This window comes from Coturnix japonica, chromosome 1 (genome assembly GCF_054131305.1).
Source record: "Coturnix japonica strain WE chromosome 1, WE-NBRP24, whole genome shotgun sequence".
NCBI lineage: Eukaryota > Metazoa > Chordata > Aves > Galliformes > Phasianidae > Coturnix > Coturnix japonica.
The window spans coordinates 91,166,209-91,193,702 of NC_140663.1; the positions used below are offsets into that span (position 1 = coordinate 91,166,209).

The 27,494-nt window shown below is 37.7% G+C and overlaps 1 protein-coding gene across 8 annotated transcripts; it reads left to right on the forward strand.

Moving 5' to 3' along the window:
- The first annotated feature begins 322 nt into the window (after positions 1-322).
- CHODL (chondrolectin) lies at positions 323-26,528 on the forward strand. 8 transcript variants are annotated; one of them, XM_015880623.3, is made up of 8 exons: positions 323-505; positions 15,937-16,249; positions 16,967-17,124; positions 20,228-20,275; positions 20,632-20,715; positions 22,285-22,387; positions 24,228-24,306; positions 25,985-26,528. In XM_015880623.3, exons 1-8 carry the CDS (start codon positions 421-423, stop codon positions 25,985-25,987), a joined length of 873 nt encoding a protein of 290 aa, XP_015736109.1. In that variant the 5' UTR covers positions 323-420; the 3' UTR covers positions 25,988-26,528. The 8 variants fall into 8 exon arrangements, with proteins under 8 accessions (XP_015736109.1, XP_015736099.1, XP_085403778.1 ...); XM_015880613.3 differs by lacking the exon at positions 24,228-24,306; XM_085547652.1 differs by lacking the exon at positions 22,285-22,387.
- The last annotated feature ends 966 nt before the right edge of the window (positions 26,529-27,494 follow it).

Here is a 27,494-nt window from a genome sequence, read left to right on the forward strand (position 1 = left end):
CTATGCACCTAATATACATGTAGATGTACATATTTAAATTGGAAACAGCCTATTTCTATCCTTGTCAGGGGCAATACAGATCAGAAGACCTACAAAGAGACAAAATGCTTCAGAACGCGCTCGGGTCAGGCTTTCGCTTTCAGCACGACCACCCGCCCCGAGCGCCCCGACAGCGCAGCATCCACGCACGACTGGAGCCGCTGGCACCGTGCGACTCCCGGGATAGGGGGGCGGTGGGGGGCGGCGGGGGGCGGTGCTGGCCTCTCGCCCGGCCCGTCCCCCGCCTCTAAAGGTATATAGCGGTGGGGAGGCGGCGGCGGGCAGCGTTGCGAAGCGAGGAGCTACTGGGTCGCTTTTCCCCGGCATGTGTGCGGGGTTTGGTCTGCCCTGAGCGGGGCCTCTGGGCACGGAGCCTTCGCCATGGGGCTGGGACTGGGGCTGGCCGCGGTACTGGCGGCTGCCGCGCTGTGCGGGTGCGGAGCGCTCGGCGGGCGCGTCCTCAGCGGTGAGTAGAGGGAACGGGGGAAGCAGGGGGGAGTGGGAGCCGACCGAGGGGAGAGGTGGGGACAAAGCGATGGAGAAGTAATCCCGCGGGCCAGCAACGCTGTGCCGGCATTCCGGAGCTACTTGGCGTACGTCTAAGTGCATCTGCGGGCGCTCTCACCGCTGCGCTGGAGTTAGCGAACATCCGCTGTCCGAGGGGAGGTTGTGCACAGCTCTGATTGCGGGTCTTGGGAGACGGAAAGTTCCGTTGCCAAACTTCTGCGGTAGCAGTAAAGCAGTTCCTGCCATCGCGGTGTTTTCCAGCCCAGGCAGATTTTTTTGGCTGATTGAGTCAATGAGCATCAGTGCTTAACTCAGCTCCATTCTGTCCACGGGACAAGAGAGCACGGACACATTGCAGCGTCTCGGAGAAACAGCAGTGCCTCGAGATGTTTGAGGCCACGCAGGAATGTTTCTTCTCTTTATAACACAGGTGGGAGGAAGAAGCAAACTGTTAAGAACACGACACAGGTAGTTTTGTGGGTGCATCTAGAGCTCTCTCAAGAGAAGACAGTACTGCGGAAATATGCATCCAAAGAGTTAGATTAGGTTTAGTTAAAAGCTGTGGGATCCCATTGTGTGTTTCCAGCACACAGGTTCATATGCAGAGAAGCTGCAAAGTGTAATGAAGAGGCAGTTTTTAACTGGGCTTCGGATCAGATCCTCCAAGCTAAAGCTAACAGGCTGCTAGAGGCACGCTGGGTGTACAAGCAAATCCTTACATCTATTTGAAAAAAAGATTTAGACACCTGATTACACTTGTTAACGAATAGTGTGCAAATCTCTGTATATGCAGGTAAAAAAACATCTTGCAGAACAATGCAAGTTTTTCTATGAGCTCGCACAGAGACTGCAATGGCATCTGGTCAAGGAAAGTTTGTTGCAGGGCTTTTGGTATCCAGCATTAGGTTTCTGATTCCAGATAGTTTTCTTTGTAACTGCTTATGGAGTACAGTCACCAACCGTTCCAATGAAGCAAGCTCATGTGCATAACAGATGTACTGTGTGTGTATGCAAAACTATCCTTCAGGAAAAAATAGCTAAGTAGCAACACTGCAAACATTTAGGAAAAGCTTTCCTGCCTAGGATGTACCCAAAAGTATTTCATCCACCTCTGTTATAATGTAAATTTTGCAGTCATTTACAATACAGAAAAGCTCTTAGTTTAACTATTTATGTTAATACTATACTGCACTTTGTTATTGTAAGGAACAGTGAATACTGCTCATCCATGGGACTTCATTTTGCATTAGCATTCTCATTGTAAGAGTACATGTGTGGCTGAGGAAAGCCCATCTCTTTATCTTCTACCTGGATCTTCTACACTTCAGTGACATACGCAGCACACTGAATAGAAGTCCAGCTTATAAAAGAGTGCATATAACACATATACCGTCTGTTTAAGACTTCAGGTTTTGGACAGAATACAGACTGCAGTATTCAAAGCATGCAATCAGTCTCATGCCACTCTATTATTCTAGCTAATGCTTGGTTAATTTAATACGGGAGAGGATTTAAAGCCACTTACAGAAGGAACCATTTGTGTCCTATTAGATATATTAGCTGAATTTGTATTCATTAGGTAAAGAGGATCCATACTAGGCAGTAACAGTTGAAGTCAGTGTGTTCTGCAACACTGGGGGAGGACTCATTGTTTCTCACATGAACCCCACCCTCTCCTGCCACATGCACATGGATGTACAATGATTAATATGCACTTTTCAAGAAAGAAATAGTACTGCTGAAGTAATGGACTACCTGTGCTGCCCACCTCTCTTCAGTCTGGCTTGGTTTTTTGGCTTAAACAGGCTCACATTCAAAATTACAAACAATCATTTTAAACAGACCTGTTTCTGAAAAAAAATGTTAACTTATGCTTTGATCTTCATAATATGTAGGAGATGGAAATATCTTGGTTTTCCAAATATGTTAAAAAAAAAAACAAAACCAACCAACAATAATCCCTATCACTCACATTTAAAACAGAAAAATAGAGAGAAAAAAAAGGAAAAGTTCCTGACCTTAACCTGAGTGCTGGTTGAAACTTGTGGAAAGATTCCCATTAACTGTGGTAAGTTTGCAGCAGTCTGAGCAACAATTGCACAGATTACAGCCATTTTGCCCTCAGCATCAAGAGGGCACAGAAGGAAGAGTATACCTTTTGAAAATGCCACTTCCTCAGCTAAAAGTTTCTTGTTCCTTTTTCAAAGTATGGGCATTTTTTGTTTTAATTTTTCCTAGGCCATCACCAAGTTGATTGGTTGCATCAAGACACTAATATTTAAGCGCAATTCTGCCATCTTAAGTTTGACAGTTGTTAAAGAGAAGTAATACAAGTGGTTTGCAGTTGTTAATGCATCTAGAGAGGTGCTTTGCAAGGAGTGCTCACAACCTCTGTGCCAGAGTATTTGGTGTTGCCAGAGAATTGATGGTCGGAGAACAGATTTAAAGCAGCTCCAGAGAAACTGCTGAGTCTGCCTGGCTGCCCCATGACATCATGAGGAACGTGAAGTGATGACAATGCAGTTTGCAAAATGCAATTACTTTAAGTATCTATTGGGCAGGAAAGATGCAAGCTAATCTTATTACTAATCATTTAACAGCCAATGTATTAATCATAGACATTACACTTTAATGGCTCCCATTTGCTTTATTTCTTTGGCTTTTAACATTTTTTCTCTTCACTGTGGCAATGTATCAGTAGCAGATTTACTGATACAGTACTTTGGTATAAAAATAATTGGATATGTGAAATCCTAAATAAAGTAAAACATTTCTTGGGTCACAAAACAACAAGAGTTGCCACTAAACTATAGGCTTGTTTGCTTCATATGCCCTTAAGGATGTAGATGTTTTAATTCACACAGCTCATAATCACATTTGAGAAAGTCATAAATATTTTGAAGCATTTTCCTGGGTATTGAGTCACATATCCATGAACTGATAAGAAATCCTTTTTCAAAAGGCAAAATTCAATTCAGGTCACTTGGCTTTCATAGAATCATAGAATAGGCTCTGCCTACTTGTTACAACTGAATTTTGTCTGTGAAGTATTTTTGGTTGATGAAACTTTTTTATGTGCTTAGTAATGTGGACTGTTATTGTTAAACTACATTGCTAGCACAGAAATCAAAGAAATATTATTAGAAAGAACACTGCCATTCTTACCTATAGAAGGTATACATGTGGTTGCTCTGTAATGAGCACAGAGTTGAATGGTTCCATAACAGAGCATTTGGTTCCATAATAGAGATGGTTTTAATGGAAATGCATATCCACGTGGTACAGGATCTTTTTGTTGGGATGTTTTAAACATATTCTTTTGGGTAACTGCTATTGCTAAGACTTTGAGAACTGCAAGGGAAGTTGGGTACCTAATGCCCATGAAGTCCTTTAGCAATTCTTTATTTACACAGCTATTTTGACCACTGTCTTCTTGGTGATTAGTCAGTGATCTGGGTTCTTAAATGGAAATGTAATTACGATTTTTGGTTATAGATACATGCATCTGGTAAACACTTTATGTTCCTAAGAAGGAAATTACATAATATGAAATGACTGCATCTAGGCCTTGGCCGTCCAGTACAGGAATGATCCTGAGCTTCTGGGGAGAGTTCAGAGGGCCACAAAGTTATTCAGAGGGCTGGAGCACCTCTGCTATGAAGAAAGGCTGAAGGAGCTGGGCCTGGTCAACCTGTAGAAGAGAAGGAACGCCTCATTGGGGCCAAGAGGAAAGATGGGAAGTGAGTCTTTATCATGCAGTATTATGATAGGACAAGGAGTAATAGTTTTAAGCTACAAGAGAGTGGATTTAGACTAGATAAAAGAGAAATAAATCTTTACTAAGAGAGTGATGAGCTACTAGAACAGCTTATCAAGAGAATATGATGCCCCATACCTGAATGTACTCAAGGCCAGGTTGGATAGGGCTATGGGCAGCCTGAGATAAACTGCCATGTGTGTGCAGTTTTGATGACTTGAAACGCATGACGATGGAGGAGATCTTCCACAGCAGAGTAGATATACAAGAGTACTTAAAACAGTTCCAGGAACTGGACTTCTACGTCAGAATCAGTCCCCCTGTATTTCAACCTGATATAAGGCTTACCTTGCCTTTGGGGAGAGTTATGCAGGTTGGCCACGGTGCAGCTCTTTTCATGGTATGTGAAAGAGTGATGCAAAATTCTAGTGTTTTATCACAGATGAGCATGTCACTTTTCCAGGAATGGAGATTCCCCACTTCAGTAAAGAAAGACAAGTGAGGGCACTGATGCTCATGATTGCCAAGCCCCAGCATCCCACTTGATGAACAGGCTTAAGAGAACACACCACAGAGGGAGCTCTGGTACACAGACTGTGGGACAGGATGGATGTTCTACCTGTCTTTCAAAGCTTTTCTTGCTCCTGGTGAGACAAGGCCAATGTGTTGTCTCAGTGCAGCAGCTTGGTACAAAATAATCTCTTGCCTTGTTGAAGTAATTTTCTATACCTTGAGTTTATTTCTCTGTAGTTCAGACCTGATTATGTGAAAATGAAACTTTGGATTTATAAGCTGTTTGCAGGAAAACATGCTTTGATTCTTAAGGTATTCTGTAAATTTACAGCACTGAGTATTTAAGACTAATTCTCATAGTGACTTTCTCTTTTCCAATCACTCATGGATCTTAAAAGAATGTATTATACTATATATGACATAAGAGATAGCAATGACTTGATAGTCACTTCTACATGGTATTCCCATGTTCATACTAGGCACTCAATAGTCCAAAATGATTGGAGCCTCTTGATGAAGATGTCCCCATCACTGAAAAAAGATAGGACTTTCAGCTCCAAGTGGTCTGAAGAAATAATGAATTCTATCTAAAAAGTTGGCACAACTTTGTAATTAGCATCTAAATGTAGCTGCAATACACAACTAATGATTCTAGGATTGCTTTATAAACAGTGAAGGAAAAAAGATACGGTATTTTTAGAGTGTGATTATATAATTTTAATGTAGGTCTTGAAAATACTGCCAATGCACCCTAGGAACACTTGTCATTTTCAGTTGTCTGCACAGTGAGGTTAGCAGCTCAGATACTGACATCTACAATGTGAATTAGTAAAGATAGTTGAGACAAATTGCACTGGATTTATCAACAATTTGTTTCCATTTGGTGTTGCATACATATGATGTGAAGTAAACAGTTATGCTTTACCTCCATTTCATCATATAATAAATGATATTTCAACCTAAAAGGAAAAACATTTGTTTTTTTCTTTCCTTATGAAGCTTCTTTCTATCTTTGCCCAAAGTGAACTGGAATCAGTTCTAAGTTCCCATATGGAAAGGTTTTTTCCCATGTTTTTGAACAGAAGATGAATAGTAACACTTTGTCCATTGTTAACTCTTTTCATTGTGAGACTATGGTAAAAAGATCAGCACTCTATTGCACTCTTTTACAGAGATTATTGTGAGGTGATCACACCTCACAACTTTAAGTCCATGAAACAAGGAAATGAATATGATTCCACATTCTTGTTTAAATTTTAGGTACATAAGTACAGGTCTCTTTGTAACAAATACTTGAAAAGACTCTAACATTAAAAAAAAGATTTCACTGAAAATGAGTAGGAGTAGTGATGCTTGCTGTGGAAATTAACGGATGAAGAGTAATTTTAATGATTTTAATGATTAAAGATTTATGAACAGCTCCCTTCTAGAGACTAAAATAAGAAATGAGCAATGGGCAGAAACTCTCAGAAGTGCATAAATTTATGCTTATGAGATATCTGGTTGAAGCAATCTACTGATGTGTATATGGAAATGTCTGCTGGACTGCAGGGGAATCAGTATACCCTCCGCTCTCCTAGGCAGGCAGACATGAAGCCTGAGCTACTCAGACCATATATTTTCTGTCAGGTGTATTTCACAAAATGCTAACAACAGCTTACTAGCTGCCATGTTATGCTTGTCTTAACATGATCTAGAAAATCTTCCCTGTTTTTCAGCCACACTGAAAACTATTGATGGAGAAAGTTACTCTGGCAAGAAAACTGGCAAATTGATTCTGTCAGTACTTTGGCTTTTTTTGTTAAACAGCTGAAATGTTTGAAATAGAGTTTTCTTAGTGTCTTTAGGCTTTGATATACACACCTCATTGCTCTCTACAACTACCTGAGAGTAGATTGCAGGGAGGAGGGTGTTTAGCTCTTTTTCTCAAGTGATCTCTTTCTACAACTAGTTGAATGCCAGGAAATGTTCTCAAATTGTGACAAAGGAGGTTTAGATTGAACAATGGAAAGAATTGCTTTATGGAGAAGGTTGAGCATTGGCACATGCTGCCCAATGAAATCCCCATCCCTGGATCTATCTTTATGGATCACAGAATCACAGAATTATCATGGTTGGAAAAGACCTGGAAGATCATCCAGTCAATACTTCTCAGTTAAATCATACCCCTCAACACAACATCCAAACGTTTCTTGAACTCCCCCATGGTCGGCGACTCCACCACTTACCTGGGCAGTGCATTCCAATGCCTGACTACCCTTTATGGCACTAAGGGACATGAATTAGTGACAGGACTTGATAGGTCAGGTTGATGGCTGGACTTGATGATTCCTGAAGTTCTTCTCCAGCCTGGATGATTCTATATAAAAATACATGATTTGTGCATTTATGGAAGACTTCAGAAAAATAAGAAAAATCAAGCCAAACAAAGCACTGCTAACAGTTCAGCAGTTTTTAAAGTCTTGGCTAAATAATTTACATCCTGGAGCAGACTTGTAGATGTGTAGGTCTTTCTAACATGTTGTATTTCCTCTTACTCTGAACAGGCTCAAATAGACCTCATTGACATTTGAGTGTTGTCATTGGTCTCCCTGCGTAAATCTCTGGAAGTTAACAAGGTCGATTAATACTTCTCATGAATTATATTTTGACAAGCATTGCAGATATTTAACGAGCTCTTTCTTATTATCAGTTGAGACGATGCACATAGTGTCATGTTGAAATGAATGTCTATTATTGAATTTACCTCTGTGGATGCTGATGTTCAGTTGGCTTTGTCCTCACCATGCATAGTGGGGCCAAGAAGCCAGTCGCTTGCAGTGACAATATTGCTAGACCTATCTAAGAGAGAAAGGGGGGAATATTAGACCTGATTCCTGTCTCTTCCTTCTTAATGTGGAAAAGAAGAGAAGTCAAGTTGAAAATTTTAGAGGCTTGTCTTGACAGCTACATTGGCACTTTGCGCACATGATGAACCCCTGTGATGTTGTACGCTGACTCCTTATACAAGGAAGTGGCTGTCTGCCATGATCAGTTCTGTGATATATACTCATAAAGTTCACATGATCAGAAGAAAGAAAAAGGCTATTACAGGAAAAGCTAAATACATCTTGACCTTTTAATTTATGACGCAAAAGTGACTTGATGCCAAGAAGTAGGTTTCACTTAAATGAGAGGGAAGCTTTCAGAGCTTCAGTGATTTGACTGGGGTGTAAAAAAGAAGTATTCAGGAAATAATTCTCACCTTACAAACAGAGCTGTCCCCTTTCTGATTGCTTGGTTTTATCAAAGCGTAGGTGTTATGGATCTGAGAGTATTTGTTATTTAGAAATAATCAAGAAAAATCGCTGTCCACCAAAGCACTTGGCAACTCAACAGCATAAATAGTAGAGGCTGGCATGTAGGTGAAAACTCCATTTCTCATGGCAAAATAAGAAAATAAAGAGTTCCTGATCTAGACGAGGTGAAATGTGTCTTGTGTTACTTTATATTGTGCTTAGGTGCACTAAATGTAAGTATGAACAGTATGATACAGTACTTTTTACTTGTAACTTCCATCTTCCCCATTTTCTTTCTGTGCAGGAGTTGCATTAATTCTAGACATTGGTGTTTGGCAGGTGTCTGAGTGCCTCTGTCATCACCTTTTCTGATTCATGTGATATGAGATAGTTAATAGCTGAAGACAGATTACTCAGCCTATGTTTGAGAGAGAACAGAAAGCACATTTAAAATGATAGATAAAAGAGGCAAATTCTATTCTATGCCTTTACTGTTTTCATATGTTAATACCTAATAATTTATCACTTATCGTGAAAAGTGTTGTAAAAATTCTGCCTCATAGACAAGCATTGCTTAAGAGAGGCTGTTCCTCTCAAGAAACTTTGCCTATGTGCGAATGTCAGTATGAGAGGCACATGGACTATTTGCCTGTACAAAAACCCAAAACACAGATACTTAATAGACTCACGTGAGTTTCATATTTTAAGTAAGCACTTAAAGGGAACTAAAAAAATTCAGAAGTGGTGGTTTTTTTTTTTGTTTTTTCCCTTTTTTTTTTTTTTTTCCTTTCATATAGATATAGACACGTTACGGAAACTGTTATTATGGCAGCTAGGTATAAACCTTAATCCATAAAAAAGTTATAAATCATTAAGAAGATATTCTTCTCTCTGAAGACTTTGATATTAAGAGATTGGGAGAAAAAGTACCAACCAGGATACAAAAGATAAAGCTATGAAGATAATAATACAGAGATAGATGATCTTCATAGAAGTATGTGTGGCAAATTTAGTGGCAAACTGAATTTCTTAAACTGCTCTGGAGCTTGAGGTGGGCAACATATATGAGCTGAGTACTGAATAAACTAGAGAACAGTGTGCTTTCAGCATAATAAACCATGTGAGAGAAGACAGTAATTTGTGCTTAAAATAAATATAGACAGCATAATTATGAAATCTCATCACAGTAAAAGTTCTTAAAAAAAAAAAAAAAAAGATGCTTCATCAAAAATACAAATTAAGTTTAGTATACTGGATGAACACAAGCATGACGCAGTAAAACATCAAGAACAGTAGCATAAAATATTGAAACATGACCAGCACCTGAGCTCCATCAAAATCAGACTAAATGATACAAGGGTGAGTTGAGATGATACACAATCTTTGAATCAAAATGTGGTTAGGAAATTGTAATACCTTTTAGACTCTATTGACTACTAGGCAAATAGAACTGCTAAGGCTGAGAGGGCTGAGGAACCAGGGGCAGAGCTATGGCTGATTGATGTGTGCAGGACATGGAGAAAAATAAAAACTTCTCTAGGTTTGTTCCCTGATAAGAAGACTGGGGAAACCTAACCTTGTAGTTCTGCAGTGCAACAGTGGGAGAACAGTTTTTCTTTCTGTCAGTTCAATGCAGCACTCCTCCTTCAGCAGACTTACTGGTGCTCTGGTGATGATGAAAAGGTGATGTGAGTGTTAATGGCAACAATTCAAGTACCTGTCTCTAACCCTACTTCTGAACAAGGTCTGAGGGCAGCTGCTTGGGTGAGGTTCAAGGAGCTGACTGACTCCATACACAAAAGGATTTAAGCACTCCACCTGCACATGGTAGTTAGATAGGGTTGTGTGAAATACCAATTTGAACGTTTGAAAAAGATAACAGTGAGAATGAATTATTAAATTTTATTAATTTTGTTGGTCAGATCGTTGGTGCCATGCTCAAGGGAGGACTGAATGCATTCACATCCTTTTTTCATTCTGGATGTGCTGTGGTGAAACAGTGTTTTCCTTCAAGGCTTTTTCAACTAAAGCAGCCTAGCGTAGACTTTATGAAAGGGTTGCAAAAGCCTAACTTACCAGTGTTTTTTCATGTTGAGCAGTATCCAAGTCTGATTAATTCCAACTCACAAAACTAGTTTCTATTCAGTTGTAATTGGAAAATTGGAATTAAATTTATAAAGTAGAAATATCAAATGGTTCTTTAGAGTTAACAGTAGGGTGTTGACTGCTATAAAGATGTTTGATAAAGATGCTTGAAAAACCCTATGGTTAATGTTTCCTTACTTATCTGCTGTATAGTGTAGTCCATTCTCTCATTTTCACTACTGAATTATTTTTGCTTTGTAGTTCATAAATTAGTAGGGAGAAAAAGCTGTAAAAAATGCTGTTTTAATGCTTGACATCCCAGCACGCTCTTAAAAGAACACTAAAATGTCAGCTGATTTGCCAGCTATTAAAGTATAACTGCAGATTTCCATTAACACATTGAACTAGATCTGCAACAGCAGATAAAAGTTCTCTTTGAAAGAAGAAAGAAGAAAGAAAAAATTCAGAGAGGGTCATTGCCTAAACAGAGGAACTAAATTAACTGGAAAAAAAAAAAAAATAATAATAAAAAAAAAATTCAGAGCTTCTTCCAGAAAGCTTACTACTCTGCATCACATGCTTCATTCTCAAAGGATAAGTCTTAAACCCAGATATTTCTTAGTTGCTTGCTGTTTTCTCTATTTTTATTTTGACGTATATTCTTGCACAAATAATCATCCTGTAGGGGGAGGAACCATTTCTTTTGTTTAGAGAGTAACAAATGTGAAAGGACACTGGAGCAGAGCAGTGGTCAAAGTGCTGAGTCTGCTGGAGTTCAAGAAGTGTTTAAACAATACTCTCAGATAGAAATAGGGTTGAGTTTCAGGTGGTCCTCTGTGGAGCCAGGAGTTGGACTTGATGATCCTTCAAGGTTTTAACTCACTAACCATTTCATATAAACACTAGGGTATGGATTGGTACTTTGTTTCTGTATTCGGGACCGCCCACGAAGGCACCTTATTGAGAGTACTTAACAGAGCCAATCTGTTACCAGGCTGCATAAAACAGGTACATACCAAGTGCTACAGTAGCACTAATTGTACAGTTCTGCTGCCACTGTGCATCACAAATACACAGTGGCCTTCTCCCCACTTCGTGCAGTCTTACATGTTTGGTTTTTTTTGGGTTTTTTTTTTTTTTTTTTTCAGTTTGGAAGGAGATCTTGACACTAGTCCAGTATTGAAGTTACATGAGTATATAGTGCAGCTTACAGCTCAAGGAAACGAGCTTTTTAGCAGCTCAGAAACATCACATGTGATTTGGTAATTTGAGTCTCCTTTCAGCATCTGACTGATAACAACACACTAACTGGAAGATAAGCACACTGAAGAAGCTTGGTCAGTTGGCCAGTGAAGACCCATTTCTTCTGTTGGAAAGGTCCTTCAGTTCAGATTTTAGGGCAGTAACAGAAGGACAGGAAATGTGCATGAGAATGGAACATGAGAGAGCATTTCAGGTGCATGGGGAGTATGGAAGTATGATGCTATGGAGGGAAAGCCGGTTACTTTCCCAGAAAAGGTTGCTACAGAAAAGGCACTGACATCTGAAGTGGCCAAACCAGTGATTCTGGTGGTTTGAACACTTCTACTTGAACGAAACCATGATAGAGGTATTTTGTTACCTGAATTTGCTCATAATTTACTACTTATTGTCAAAGAAAAATATATGCAAATGAGAAGAACTGTAAAAGATATTTTTTGAAAGCTGCCTGGGAAGTAAAATAAACAAGACAATGGACCAAGGAATCTCCATAAATCTGCTTCTACTTCATGAATTAAAGTTCTGAATTCAATCTTTAGTAACAGGGAGAGTCCAATCTCCATATAAATGATTATTAGTGTCTTACATAATTTAGCGCTAGCCTTTGGATATTTGTACTCCTATGTGCATATGTGTACTCTGGCAATAAGCCGTAGTCACTCACTCACACAGTGATGAGTCAGAATTCTCCTTTACTGTGCACTCCATCTTGTCAGTGAGACAAAGGTCCTGAGGAAAACAAGTTTTGTGATCACACCAGCAAAATTTGAATTACAATACCACAGAATAAGAAGTTGAGCTGTTATTTCATATACAGCTTTCAGTCTTGCATTCTTCTACATTCAAAAATCACTTTGTTATTTTGGTAATAGGTGCATTTATTTATTTATTTATTTATTTCCCAGAGAAGTGATATAAAGAAACCTCATATTTTATGTGCATCTGTAATAAGGGGTCTTCCCCTCGATTCTTTAGCGGCCTTGCCTAGATAGATGTCTTTGTGCATTCACTGATATCAAGGCTCTTCACTTATCTGAATGAAGGAAAGTGTCAGTGAGGGATTAAGGACAAATTGTAGAGTTGTCAGGACATTACTGGAGTAAGTCCTAGGAGGTAGATTCTTACTGGTCACTGAGCCTTATTGATGGCTCAAGATTGTCCTTCCCTTAGATTTTTCTTGTTCCTGCACTGCTTTGTCAGATTTTTTGAGGAAGGTTCACAAGAATCACAGTAAACACTAAAAAAAAAAAAATTAAAAAAAATTGTGGTTTACTCCTACTGCACTTTGAGAATAAAAAAATAGAAGTTACTTTCAGATTTAGCTAAAAGTCACAAGAAGATCTTGTCTTTATGTTCCTCTGTCCACCATTCCTCTGTTCACCAAATAAACTCATGGGAGTTCAGTAGCATCTGCTAAGTACGTCTGCTCATTCCACATTTTGTACATGTTGAATAAGCTCTAGAGAATCTCTCTAGTTGAAGATAATTGTTTTTCCTTTTCAGGAAAAAGACATCTTTCTCTGCCAAAGAACTGGAACGGAAAAACATTATTTTGTCATTGTCTTCTGTTATTTTTCCACAGTTCTAACTAAGAAGGGAAGGGAAAACCTCTGTGAATGCAGTAGATCCAGTGCTTTCTGAAAGCATCAAAGGGATTCTTCAGTATCTTAATAGTATTGAGATATCTGCTAATGTCTGGAGCTTCTGTTGCTGTGTTAAGGGATCTCTGTCTGGACTTGGTGGACATGGCTGCCATTTTCCTGTGTGCAGGTTCATTCAGTCTGCAGCAAAACTGAGCATATGTTTGAGAGACATGCAGACAAGGCTGACCACACAGACAGCTGCAGACAAGGCGATGCCTTCAACAGCATCTGCTTGTGGGACCCACTCTCCAGGCTGACACATGCATGCATGTCTGTGGGACTTTGAGTACTGGCAGAGCCCCACTGTCCACCCAGATCCCAGAATCCTTATCTACTTTATGAGTCACCTACTCTCAGGCTGAGCTTGAAGCTTGCTGCACACATGCAGCACTCCCACACTCATCTCTCTTGCATTTACTAATGCCCTGAGGCTCCCTGTGTGCTTGATACCCTAGCTGAGACCTGAGGCCTCACCAGTCACTGGTGCTCCAACTTAAAGTTTGCTGGCAAATATGAAGATTACTTTGCTATTTTATCATGTTGGCCTGTAACTTCAGAGGTGTACATTGGTGGTATGGCAGTAGAAGTTGAACAATCCATTCAGTTTTGTTTCTGTGTGACACATGGCAACAGAGGGGCAGTCTGACATAGAATGGCATCTGACGTGGAAGCATGTGTGAAGCAAAGTTGTGAAACTGAATTCCTCCTTGTGGAAAAAATTGCACCTATTGACATTCATAGATGCTGAATGTTTCTGGAGTCTGAACTGTGAATGTGAGCAGAGTGAAGGTGATACGTTCCAGCAGTGACAACAGAGGTATACACAGATGAATATCAACTTTAGTGCATTGGAAACAATGGTGGCAACATTGGTATATCACAGACAGAGTATGTACCTGGTGGGTCCCACAGATGCTCACACAGGAAAAGAAAGAATATGCAAGTTTGTTGAGACATATTCAATCAATATGAAGCTGAAGGCTGAAGGTCCTTACTGGAAACAAAATGTGGTATCACTGCTGTGAGAAAGAGTCAAAATGGCAGTCCATGAAATGAGTAAATAATAATTTCCCATTGAATAAAATGTTCAAGACACAGCCCTCAGTGGGTAAAGTGATATGCTCTGTCTTTTGGGATAGGAAAGGAGTAATCTGGATGGATTTCCTGTAGCCCAGACAAACTATCACTTGTGACTGCTGTATTGCAATGCTGACTAAGTGAAAGGCTCAAACTTCCAGAGTCAGCCCAAAGGAGAAGACAACCTCTTTCTTACAGTACAATAACATGATGCCTCATACCAGTCTGAAGACTGTGGAGTACATTTACAGACTTGGCTGGACTGTCCTACCACACCCACCATATAATCTAGATCTGGTGCCTTCTGACTTCCATCTGTGTGGGCCAATGAAAGAGGGACTGCATAGGCAGCATTTTCCTAGCAATGACACCATCATAGCAGTTGTGAAACAGTGGATCACTTCTGCTGGTGCAAATTTTTATAAACATGGCAAGCAACCTCTTCTACATTACTGGTGAAAATTCATAGCTGGTGGTGGTGGCTATGTTGACAAATAGTGTTTTACAGACAAAAATTTGCTGTATCAAATAGTGTCATTGTGCTCTTTGTGTTTATTTGTTTCTATGAAAATTACAACAGGAGGTATTTCTTTTGGATCAACTTATGCATACACCTCATGCACACTGAGTTAAGTTACAGACACTCAGCCCCTTAGTAGCTGGAACCTGGGCTGTGATCTACTGCCCAGCTTCAGCCACTGACGTGGAGTTTGCCCTTATTTCATGCTGGTGCCTCCCCAGAACTGATTTTTAGGACTGGTACCACTCCTGCTGCTGGTGGTGAGAGAGACCTGGCTGCAGTGGAAAACCTGCCTGCTCCAGGAGCTGGTTCTGAGACCATCCCTATACTTGGGTTGAAATGTGATAATACACAGAGAAATAGTTAAGAAAAAATGTGACTACCTGAAGGGCTATGTCAGCTAAGTGTACAGCCTCCATTTAATGTGACTGTTTTTTATCCCTTTCTGACTTTCCTTCCCTGTTCCTCCCCAGTTATTAACCTTGCCCAGTCCATCATCAGTGTACACAGTTCTGCAAACCCCCAAACCTTGAGCCCCCAGGTTTGCATCCTTATCAGTTGCAAAGCCCAGTTTACACGTATTTTCTTGATTGCCTTCCAGGTGGTTTCAGACAAATGTTTTACTCCTTGTTTACTCCTTGACACTAGCCTGTCAGACTTGTACCTATATGTTTATGACTTCCTCTTGATTTTACTATCCCTTTTTGCAATGAAGGAGTCATTGACTGGATACCCTTAAAAAAGAGTTCTCCTTCTGCGCGGACTTAGGGATTGCATTTGTAGATGCCATAGCAGAGAGTAGCCATGAGGTCATTGTGAAAGCAGCTTCTCAAGGTTGGGCAGCAGAACTTAACAATGAGAAGTAGAGTTGGCCCATTAATTACAAAAACAACCTCCAGATTCTAGCTTTAACATTAGGACTTGATGGTACAGTCATTAAAAGCAGATAAACATTTCTAGAAGTCAGTGGGAATCTTCAGTGTCTCAGGAAGTTTAACAAGCGTGAGAAGAAAGCATAGATTCCAGTAACTGTACAATATGAGCCATGTTGAATTCAAGCTAAGGTTTTTAGCAGTGCCACAGTGTTACTGTGAGTCCTTTCAGGAAGGGGAAGGGGCGCAGTAAATGCTGGCTCACCTACATCACTGTATTCATGATGTGCTGTATTTTTTATTTTTCTTTTTTTTCATATTTGTCATATATCTACTTTTTTTTTTTTTTTTTTTTTTTTTTTTTTTTTTTTTTTTTTTTTTTCAGGTCAAAAGGTATGCTATGGTGGCTTCAAGCGCTCCTGCTACAAGATAGCTTATTTCCAGGACTTGTCCAGACGCGTGGGCTTTCAGGAGGCCCGCCAAGCTTGTGAAATGGATGGTGGGGCTTTACTGAGCTTGGAAAGTGAAGCTGAGCAGCAACTTATAGAAAACATGTTACAGAACCTCACTAGGTCAGGCTCTGGGATTTCCGATGGTGATTTCTGGATTGGGTTGTGGAGAAGTGGTGATGGACTGGCAACCTCCAGTGCTTGCCCTGACCTTTACCATTGGGCTGATGGAAGTATTTCACCCTTCAGGTAAGTCTATAAGGTTGTTTATAGAAGGTATAAGGGAAATAAATGGAGAGAGAAATGCCTGTTAAAAATATATATTTATATCTTATCATAGAATCATAACATCTCAGAATGGTTTGGGTTGGAAGGGGGCCACTTGCTAACCTATGAAGTTAATGGCATAACTCCCTAACTTCTTCAGCTGAAGGGGATCTGGGAGAAAGGCTTTTGAATTTGGGTTTGTGAAGCAGTGGCATGGAGGATGGCAGCCTACAATTTTCTTTGCTCCCATTTCAAATAAATTCTGCAAGACTGGCCACCGCAAGTCAGGCAGCCAGCCAGCAAGTAAATTAATGCAGGTTGCTTAATGCAAACTGTTCTGTTTCTACTTGTCTTTTGGAAAAGCTTTAATTTCGTGGTTAAGCATAAGGCCAGAAAAACAGCAGCTCACAGGCTTCAGGACAAATGAGTCTGTTGAGAGTCAAATAAAAATAAAAATGGGTAAAACAGCAGTGTTATTTCTAACAGAATGTTGTTTCTACAGTGATGGTTTTGATCAGAACTTTTAAGATCCAGAGATTTGGAGTCCAGGCTCTAAATGCATTTTATAGAGGTTAACAGAAATGCTGTTAATCATTGAAGAAGATTAAGTCACATTTTTAAATTGATATTAACTGTTCTTGATATTCTGATTAATTTTATTGTCAAAATTTGAAAGTTTATTAATTTATTTACTGCTAGAAATTGGTATACAGATGAGCCTTCCTGTGGAAGCGAAGCCTGTGTTGTCATGTATCATCAGCCAACTGCAAACCCTGGACTGGGAGGGCCATATCTTTATCAATGGAATGATGATAGATGCAACATGAAGCACAATTTTATCTGCAAGTATGGCCCAGGTAGGTGAAACTAAAATCATCTCTCACAGATGGGACACTTCCTTAGAAAAACAATTGCCTCTTGTTTTGTGAAGGAAGCTGACAATTACTGCATTACTGCCAGTGTTACAGATTCCTTTGGAGTGTGAGTGACAGAGCTGACATTAATTGGAGATGCAATTTATCAAAGCTAGTGGTGTTTTTAAGTAAAACTATCTATCTGTGTTCAAGAATAATGGTTTTTCAAAGTTAGTTTCCCTTTCTTTCCTTCTCAAGATTACACTGGTTTAACATATGCTCAGTTTATTCTTCAAAAAGTTATTTTAAATAGCTATTTTCTCCTTCCCCTATTTGCTATCATATAGAATGGCCAAAGCATCTCTTAGTTCTACCACAGAAATTTAAGCCATCCTTGTAGTTTCATACCTCTGAAATTCCATATCAACTTACATATAACTATTTCTAACAGTATTGTCTTAAAGAAAGAAAACAGAAAGTCCAGAACAGAAGGAAAAATAGTCTGCATTTGCAGATGGTGACAGAAAAATCAATTCTTATGCAATTTAGCTGTACTTCAGGCATGATACATGTTCAGCAGAGGAAATGTGAACTATAAACTAGAATGCTGTGCAATCAGAAAAAAGACATGTAAAGTAAACTTTGAAGTTGAGCCTGTAACAGTTTTTTATGGTACCTACAGAAAATCAAGCCATGATTTTCAATTGAATCATGCACATATCTTCAAATAATGTGTAGTGTGCCCACTTTTCAAAAACTAAGCTGCAAGTCAGAATTAATATGAAATTATTAACCTACTTTTAGCAGCTGTTTAACCTACCAAATTCTGTAGAATTTCCTACCTGCTTTTTCTATATTCATGATGTACACAGTCATTGGAGATTATACTTTTGTCTGTAGAGATCCAGACTATATTTTCTACCAACAGCTTTGGTGGATAGACAGTTCTCTCACTGTCTATTGCCAAAACAACATTATTAATGGCAAATATTATAAGCAAATATTAAATACTTGGAAGGCTTGATATATTCACATATTTAACATCTCTACCCTCCAAAATCTGCCTTAGGGCGATCAGTGATCATCTTAGTCATAGAAGCTATTCAAGGAACTGTGACATATGAGGCTTACCACTTTTACAGCTGATCACAATTGATTTGAAATAAGAGAATAAAACATGTTTTGTCATTAAATTAACAATATTTTGTGTTAGAAAATGCAGGTTGGATTAAAATAGCGCAGTTATGAGAATATTGCATGACTTTAAAAACACAGAAATGTAAATGAAATCATTCCACAGTAGCAAACTACTTACCATTCTAGCCATGGTGTGATAAAGATTTATTAACTTCTATTCCTTTCTCCATTAAAAAAAAAAAAAGCTGGGTTTTTTGGGTTGGCAGAAAGCACAGTGGTAAAAGTAACAATGAAAATAAATTTATATTTCTTTCACCATATAGAAATATGTTACTCCAGTACAATAAAAAATGTTACATCAGTAAGGCAAACAATGTATAGATTATTAATAAGATTCGCATTGTTATGTAGCTAAATAGAGTACTGCAAAATTGTAGCTATTTACCTTCCAAGCTGCTGGAATTGTGCTCACTAGCAAAACAGACTGTTATCCTGAAATGTATTTTTGTATCACATGGAGGAAAAGAATAGATGTATAAATGCATATAAATTGGTATATAAAAGTTCTCTCACTACCTAAAGTAAATACCATGATGTAAGAAAACTACGTGTGCTACCTAAAACCCATACATAAGAGTTATGAAAAAACTTACCTTCCTCTCCAAATAACTGTAATAACTGCACCTTCAGCTATTCATAATACCAAGCACAGACAATTTACTAGTAGTATTAAAGTGGCACACAAATACTGAATTTCACTTTGTTATCAAATGTATTGTTTTTCACAACATTCTCATCTGTTTAGAGTATATGGTGTAGGCGAAAATGGAAAGGTTGTGGGTGGCCACGACAAAGTTTTCCCTAATTAAGTAGTAGTAAGTTCAGGGCAGTCCTTCATTCACACTCAAGAATACTCAAGTCATACATTCATTTTTTAAACATTTGCTGTTGCAATGTTTGGTTTGCTTTTAAATCAAATTGATCATTCAACAATCTTAAATTTCACTATAGGTCGATAGTTGCAACTCCATTTTTTTTCCTGGCCATCTTCTGTAGCTTTGATTATGCTATCAAATTAAAAACTCATCTCCTTGTCTGCTGTCTAGAGTGAGCAATTAGATTTTTAGTAGTATTTTGATATATTTCTTTACATATGGCCAAACATAACCTTTTGCTCAAGTAGGTGTTTATGCCTCTTTGATTTCTCTCAGCGTTTTGTTATAATGAGGACACTTGGAACTGTAGGCTAGTAGCACTATTATATTGACATGACATTAATTATTTTATTCCACCAATCATGCAGAGTCCACTCCTATGCTCATCCTTTCAATATGAGACTATTATTTCTGTAACCTTCATAAAATTTTAGCTGTAATAATCACCATAAGTAAACCTGCAAACCTCTGCAGTGTAGCTCAAAGCAATGAATATTGCTCCTTTGGTTTCTTATGCATTACAAGAAATGTGATACTATCATTTGTCTCTTGGTAATTTCACTTCCCTATGTGAAACATTAGAATTCACTACTCATTACTATATTTTATTTTATTTTTTTAAGTCTGACATTGTTTACTTATTATTATTAAAAAGTGAATAGATTTAAGTATTAATCAAGAACATTTCCTCTCTTATATTGTCTTAGTATCATCTAAGTAAATTAAACTTTGGATATGTTAAGAGTTTTAGTCAGCACAAGAAATTAAAGGATTCAGTGATTTTGCAATAACAGCAGATGCCATTGGAACTAGAATGAACTGTAGCCCTTTTCTCGGGTGAGGAAAATGTATAAAGTAGAAGTAAATTGACTCTAGTTTGCAAGTAATCTTTGGTAAGACTGCTGAAAAATTAAGTGGCTATTGTTTTGGAGGATAAATCTATTTCTGTGATGCTGCATACAAAATAATGGAAGTATCTATTTTATTACACACATTCTTTCTTCAGTGATTGATTTCAAATATTGATTTAACAGACAATGTCTTAGAAAAAGAATTAGGAGACAGAGCAGAGCCAGATTACGGTAAGAAATTTTGAAACATTTAATTGAATTGCAGTAATAAATGTGTAATGATAAAGATAACTTACAGGAACCTCCAAAATTATATAAGTTTATCAGGCATAGGCTAGTACTGGAACATATGAAAAATATATCTTGGAGACTAATAGCTAATATACCTCTGGTCGTAAATCTTGTTCCAGATGAAATCCCAATTTTGCAACAAAATTTTATTTACATATTTATTTCTATCAGTTTAATCCTGAAAAAGTTCATTTTTTCTAATGTAAATTAAATTTAATTATGGCTAAATATTTAAACAGTGTAACAGCTCTATTTTGTGTGTGTTGATTTCCTAAAAGGTCTGATATTCTTTTTAGGTATTTTTCCAACAGTGCCAGCAGGAAATCCATATGACACAAACAAACCAGAAGATCAGTATCATGTAATAGCTACTGAAACAGGTAATGAGAACTTTATGGTATACTAAAAACATTAACAGTTGGCTCATTTAAATTATTAAGTTTCCATTATTGTCAGTGTTTATTGTTGGAGCAGTCTATTGCCTCAGGAAGTGCTCTGAAGAATACTTTGAATAACAGCTCAAGAGTTCTATTTTGTCCTATTTGTAGCCCTGGAAATAAAATATTTCCACACATCCCCAAATTTTGATCCAAATCTGCAGTTCAGTAGTCCGTAATATCTGCAGTGATGCTGTGACTCCAGTGATCTCTATAAAGATACAAGATTTCACCAACATTTCACCAGCTCCAGCTGTGGAGCATCTCCTTCTAGAGCTATGATAGCTTTGGTTCTTTATCTCCTATCCTCTTCTCCTACAAGTCAAACTAACATATGGTAGATATCTTTTATATCTAATACCTGGGAATCACGAAGAAGGCTCTAAGGAATTTTTCTTAACAGATAGGGTACAGATTTTTCACTAAATCTGTAGAATAATCACTGTGTCATGCATCCCTCAAGTACCTCGTGTTTTAAGGAATGCCTAAATGCTGAGTGGGAGCTTGCTCTAATGTTCTCGGATGTCCACTTAGCAATTTATGTCCTGAACAGAGTCCTGCTGTTCTTGAAGGTTTGTAGCATGGCCTTATTCAAGGAGTTACACATCTCTGAGGAGCAACTCAGGATCTTACACAGCATGGTATTACAGAAAGTTGGCATTCCCCTTCTGCACTTACTGTCTGGATTCGAGCCAGTTCCCTAATTGACTGTACATCCGGGAAAATGGATATACTGATGAACTCTATTTTGAAAATGATACTAGTATTTTTTACAAACAATTAAAAAACTAATACAAATAAAGAAACCTAGCTTGAATATACACATTTATTCTTACACGTACAAATGTTTTCAAAAGAGCACAATGGATAAGAAAGTGGCCACAGTATGTACATTAGGTGTATAGCTATAAACTATTGGTATATGGTTGCTGAAAAACATACACTTCCTGGAAGCTGGAAACCCCATATTCTATTCTAGGCAGGTAACAGAGTCACAGCTTGTAGCATTTCCCACTTCTTTTGCTCAGGGATCTGCAGGGAAGCACTTTTAGCTTTTATTTGTCTACATATTAGCTGAGGACATTTAATATATGTCTTTGAAGGGGAATGGGGAGAAAGAGCAGGGGTTGTTTCTTTAGCAGTCCTGTGTAGTTGGAATCCAATACATAAGAGTAAATAACTCAAAGGGTTGTATGCATCGTAGAAAAAATAGACTAGAAATGTATTCTTTTAAATTTGTGAATTTTCAGTCACAAGATTGGAAATCTTGTACTGACACACAATGAAAATGTCAAAATTTAAAACCTTAAGTCATGTTTTACACTTCACTGGGGAAACTATTTTATTATTGATTTTATTGAGTCATCTTTTCATAACTTTCCTATAGAAGGAATGTATAAAAATTATTTTGTGTAAGGTAATGTATTTCTGATAGTTTATTCCAGACTTTTACTCACATGGTTGAGAGTATTTCAACATGAGAGGCTTTAATGAGAACTTTTTGTCTTGTAGGTATAATTCCAAATCTAATTTATGTTGTAATACCCACTATACCACTACTACTGTTAATACTGGTGGCTTTTGGGACTTGCTGTTTCCAGATGCTTCATAAAAGGTAAAATACACTAATTGAAACTGGTCTGACAATGCAGAATTCATGTTTCCATTGGCAAACTATTCATACTGAAGGACTGCTTACATCTATCTCCAAGTATGCAAATAAGAATATTATCGTCCATTAAAATCCAAGCAGTTTACAGCTGCTAGAGCTGAACATTTACCTTCAGGCTTTTCCAAAATAAGCCGAAATAATTCCACATCTCTCAAAATTATTAATATTATTAATATTGCACCTACTACTTCACTTGTTTTGAAGAAGATATCTTTGCTGACTATTTGATCTGCTGAGCTCCTGTCAGCAGTTTCACTTCACATCTTCTATCATGATTTGCCTCCTACGTAGCTACTAGGCTTTAGGGAATAATAGTGGTATCCTCACTGATACAGGGCATGCCTGTATCAGGGGGTTGGAACTAGATGATCATTAGGATCCCTTCCAACCCAAACCATTCTATGATTCTACTTTTTAATGGATAAAAATTATTTTGGTAAAATAACAGGAAGAACTATGAACAGTCACAGGCTCTGTCATCCCTCTTGAAGTGCAGCAATATGGGTAAATTTGACATCACAGTTGTAGGAAATAATAAAAAATAATAATTTTTCCTCCTTACTTTTTATTTCTTTCTTCCTACTTCTCTTTTAGTACTTTCTACAAATAATTGAAATAACTTATTTCAAGTGAGAAAATACTCCAAATGTAAAAGTCTGCTCATATCTGTATTAATGTACACTGATGATCACAGTGATCCTTAGTAATATGTCTTCTTGAGAGGACCGAACATTTGGAAAAAGTATTACAAGGTCTGCCATATAAAATAAATTATTATTAAAAATAAAATAGCTATCAACTCAAAGAAAGTAAAAAAAGTGAAAAAAAACAACTTTATGCATAACACTAGCAATTATAGCAATTACACAGACAACTTAAATCTGCAGTTTTATAGAGGACCTCAATTGCTTGGTAAGTGTAATGACAAGCATGTTCACATCTTTTTCAGCAGCAATTTGTCCCTTTAATACTGAAAAAAAAGAAAGCTTGTAGAAGCGGAAGCTCTCAAATAGTCCTAGGAGGACAATGAGAGAGATTCATGGCCCACTGAAATCGATTGTAGTGTTGACTTCAGTGGGCTTTGATCAGGCCTTTGATGCTATAGAAGTTTATCCAGAAGTAATTAATCTGAACTTTCAATAAGTAAAAATCATAAAGATATAGGAAATCCAGCTTGAAAAATAAACAAATATATATATATATATATTTCCAGATGGGCTTGCACCAAAATTTTTAATGACAATAAAATATACATATATATACATATATATATTTCATTAAAATTTCTCTAAATCAGAAGCAAATATTTCAATATCACCAAAAATGAAGCATTTTGGTTTGTTGAGATAAATCTTTTTTTTAAAAATGTTTATTTATTTTTTTCTACATATGACTTACCTAGCAAATCATTTTGATTCATCAAAAATATACATTGTTCTTGAGCAAAAGAAAATCAAAGAATCAACCACTTAAACTAATCAGCTGGTCAGTGTGGAGTTTTAGAAAAGGGATACTGTCCTGCTGGGGAAGGAGGGATCCCCAGCTTTCCAAATGAACTTGACTTCTCATTCTTTTTTAGGCTTCCACAACATGGTGACCTTTCCTCTGAAAGCCACAATCCATGGCCAACCAGGACATGCCTAGCTTGAAAGGTCATGACTAATTTTGCCTGGTGTTGGGCTCTTAAAGGGTAGTAATAAGGCAAAGCAAAACATCTTCCCTGTAGTCAGCATAAATGATCAGCTTGTTCATGCTTAGATACTCTCCCTTTCATTTCTTCCAGGGAAGCAAGGAGAAACTGCTTCAAAGACCCATCTCCATTATCATCTGAATGCCTTGCAGAAAGTTTAAATTCCAACCTGGTATATTTCTCAGTTTCTACAATTGCATTTGATGATCAAAACACCAATGTGCTTTTTATTGCACCTTCTATACTAAAACGTGTTTCTTGAAATAGATCTGTAGCTTTTGAAAAACAATTTAGGTTAACAGAAGATTAGCATATATCTGGCCCAAGGTATTTAGAAATTCTTCCTTCTGTATAGCAAAGACACTATTCAAAGCATTTCATCAGAAATTTAAAAAATATGCTTGATTTTGCTCTGTTAATCTGGAAATCAGTAGTGAATCAGTTTGTTAAAGAAAGAAGTACTTAAACTGCTTGATTCATTGCAATTGCTTTGTTTATAGCATTGTGGCCTGATCTAAAGTCCACTGAAATCATAGGAGTCTTTTCAATTATTCCAATGGGCTCAGGTAAATAATGCATTACTTATAGGGCTTCAGAAGTAAGTCTGGAGGGACTGAAAACTACTATCCCATTCAGCTCCCTGAAAGTGCATTTTAAATCATTCCAGACTTGCTTACATTTACACACCAGTAATAACTGAGTAAAACTGAATGTATAGTACTGTTGGGATCTTGACTCTCAGGCTTCCAACATACATACAGTATTACGTGGTGCCACAAAGGCTGCTTTTCCTTCTCTAATTTTCACTAAATCATACAGTATATCAGTATGAAATATTCTGGCCTGAGACTAAAATATTTTTATCAAAATGCAGCTGCAGTGGCTCATGTCATTCCTGTTCTTTTCATTAGTCTCCAGTTATTTGTCATCTAAACGAGGAATGATGGCACATTGTGGCAGTCATATGAGAGAAGATGCTAGCCACATAGAAAAACTGCCTTCAACCTACAGATACCTCAGGGTACCCTGTAAATATTAGTGTGACTGGTTTTGCAGTGTTCCGGAGCAAGTACTTTTAGATGAATTTTATATTTTTTACTAAAAAAAATCCTACAGAACAAAACCAGACTCACAAAAACTACTGTCAATGGCACTGAATGAAAACTAGGCCTCAGGAAGCTTTCTACCGGACATTCATTGCTTGGAGTCTGATTCATACCCCATTGCTTCATTAGAAATTAGGTAAAGCCCTGAAGGGCAGAGGCTTTCTGGCTAAGCTGGCACCTGTTAATGTGTCTTGATCACAGGGGTGCAGCCTCTAGATGCACATGGGCAGGGTTGTGGTAGCCTGATTGGATGGGCTGGACTTTAAGCACATGGATATAGGCTTGGGGACATGTATGCTCCTTTCCCTTGTGCATCCTCTTATTCAAGGGAACTGCACTGGTGAAACATTGTCCACACATTCACTCACACCTATTCATAGAGCACAGTTGCCTTCTGAGAGGTCTTAATCTCTGGCCAAAGACGGAAAAGACTATGCTGTATGAGTAAGTGTGGATGAATGTGAACTGAAAAATGGAAAATAAATACTGTTCAAGTCATGTCACTGCATGGAAGGAGTTCTCCTAAACATGGTGGTCCTGTAACATTGGTAGCGGTTGCTTACCTTGGCCCACCACTGTGGCACTAAGTTTGGTCCAGCATGGGCATAATTCTGGTGTGGAGGGGACATCTATGCCAATAAAGCCTTCAAATAGGGGCTGAAATATCTGTATCTGCTCACAAATATGAATCAGGACTGTAAAGATATATGTGCATTGAGAATAGTGTATATTTTTATTTTTCAGTAAAGGAAGAACAAAAACAAGTCCGAACCAGTCCACACTGTGGATTTCAAAGACACCTAGGAAGGACAGTAGCATGGAGGTATAATGATTTACTGACTGAAAACAAAGCAAAAATAACATTTTGCAGTTGGGCTGTATTATAATGTCGTCTGAGAACATTAGCTTGGAATGGCTTGAAAATGCAAAGGATCTACAAGAATGAACTGTAAGCTCCCCCTTGAGGCAAATGTTCAGATCATTTTTATATAATGTTTGATTATTAATTCAGTAACAAAATATGCCATGCTAAATAAAGGATATGTGTTTATTTTGCTAAGAGATGTAAGTCAGCTAGTTGTGAGTAATGAAATGAAAGTGCATTTGAAATTTTTATGAGGGCATATCTACAATGTATATCAATTTTAAGATAGATTGTTTGTAGTTTAACAAAACCTTGTTTTCTTTAATCTCCTATGCATTGTAACCTAGTTGATGTATTGTACATGGAACTGACAATTTTGCAGTGTAACAATTATTTATCTTTGCATAAATGTTTGATACAAAATATTTGTTTAGTATTTATTTGCGCACTTAAAACACTTTTTTGATCCTCAGGCACAAATTACATTGGTATACATAAATTATGTTTGCTGGCAGAGTCTGCTGCCATTTTCAACATTCATCTGCTGTGACAAAATTAAAGGATTCAAAAGTGGTTTGATCTCATGTAATGAATCCACTTTATCAAGGAGTGACCACCATATCTTTTTGACTTCTTCGTCCAAGGTCAACATAAATCACTTGGCAAGTGTTAAAACATTAATGAGGTTCCTTTGAATACAGTTCTTTGTGATTAAGCAAAATATTTTTTACTTTTTCTGAGAGAAAATAAGAATTTCAGTATCACAATGGCAAGAATATAAGAATAGCATCAGTTGTTTCAGTAAATCTAAGAAATGAAGACTTTAGAGATTATTTAAATATAGTAGTTTTTCAGGAATAATAGATCGAAAGGAAGACAAATGGCTTTTCTTGGAAACAGCACTAAGAGATTGATGCCAGCGTTAATGGGGTTTAGCTAGAAGAGTGATAATTGTGTTAATTGGTAGATCTAGAGGTAACCCTGATTCATTTAAAGTCCTTTATAAAAAAATATTACTAATATCATTAATGTTAATTCTCTTTGATTCCTTAAGAGCTTTCTGTGCTATTAGGATGAAGTCTCGGGGTGCTAGCAAAAGCACTCTAGCTGATTTGTTGGTGACAGTCTGGTGCTGTATAAGAAAGGCTTGTTTTTGCAGCAGTTTGCAGCAAGAGTTCAAAAGCACAAGTTCGTCAGGCTTTCCATTAATACAGATGAGGAATTACTGCTGTGTGGAAGCTGGGGGAAGCTGGATAGATGTCACAGCATATTACGGTTTGCAAAGCTTGCGCTGTGCTTGCTGAAGTTGACTATAGCTTCTGAAATTCAGAGACAAATGTTTATCAATTTTTTCTGGAAAAAAAAAAGAAAAAGTTCCAAGGCACTAAT

Coding starts and splice junctions, on each gene's coding strand:
- CHODL (XM_015880613.3), top strand. CDS start 421: ATGGGGCTGGGACTGGGGCTGGCCGCGGTACTGGCGGCTGCCGCGCTG. Junction 16,250..16,966: donor GGAAGTATTTCACCCTTCAG/GTAAGTCTATAA, acceptor ATTTACTGCTAG/AAATTGGTATACAGATGAGC. Junction 20,276..20,631: donor CAGAGCAGAGCCAGATTACG/GTAAGAAATTTT, acceptor TATTCTTTTTAG/GTATTTTTCCAACAGTGCCA.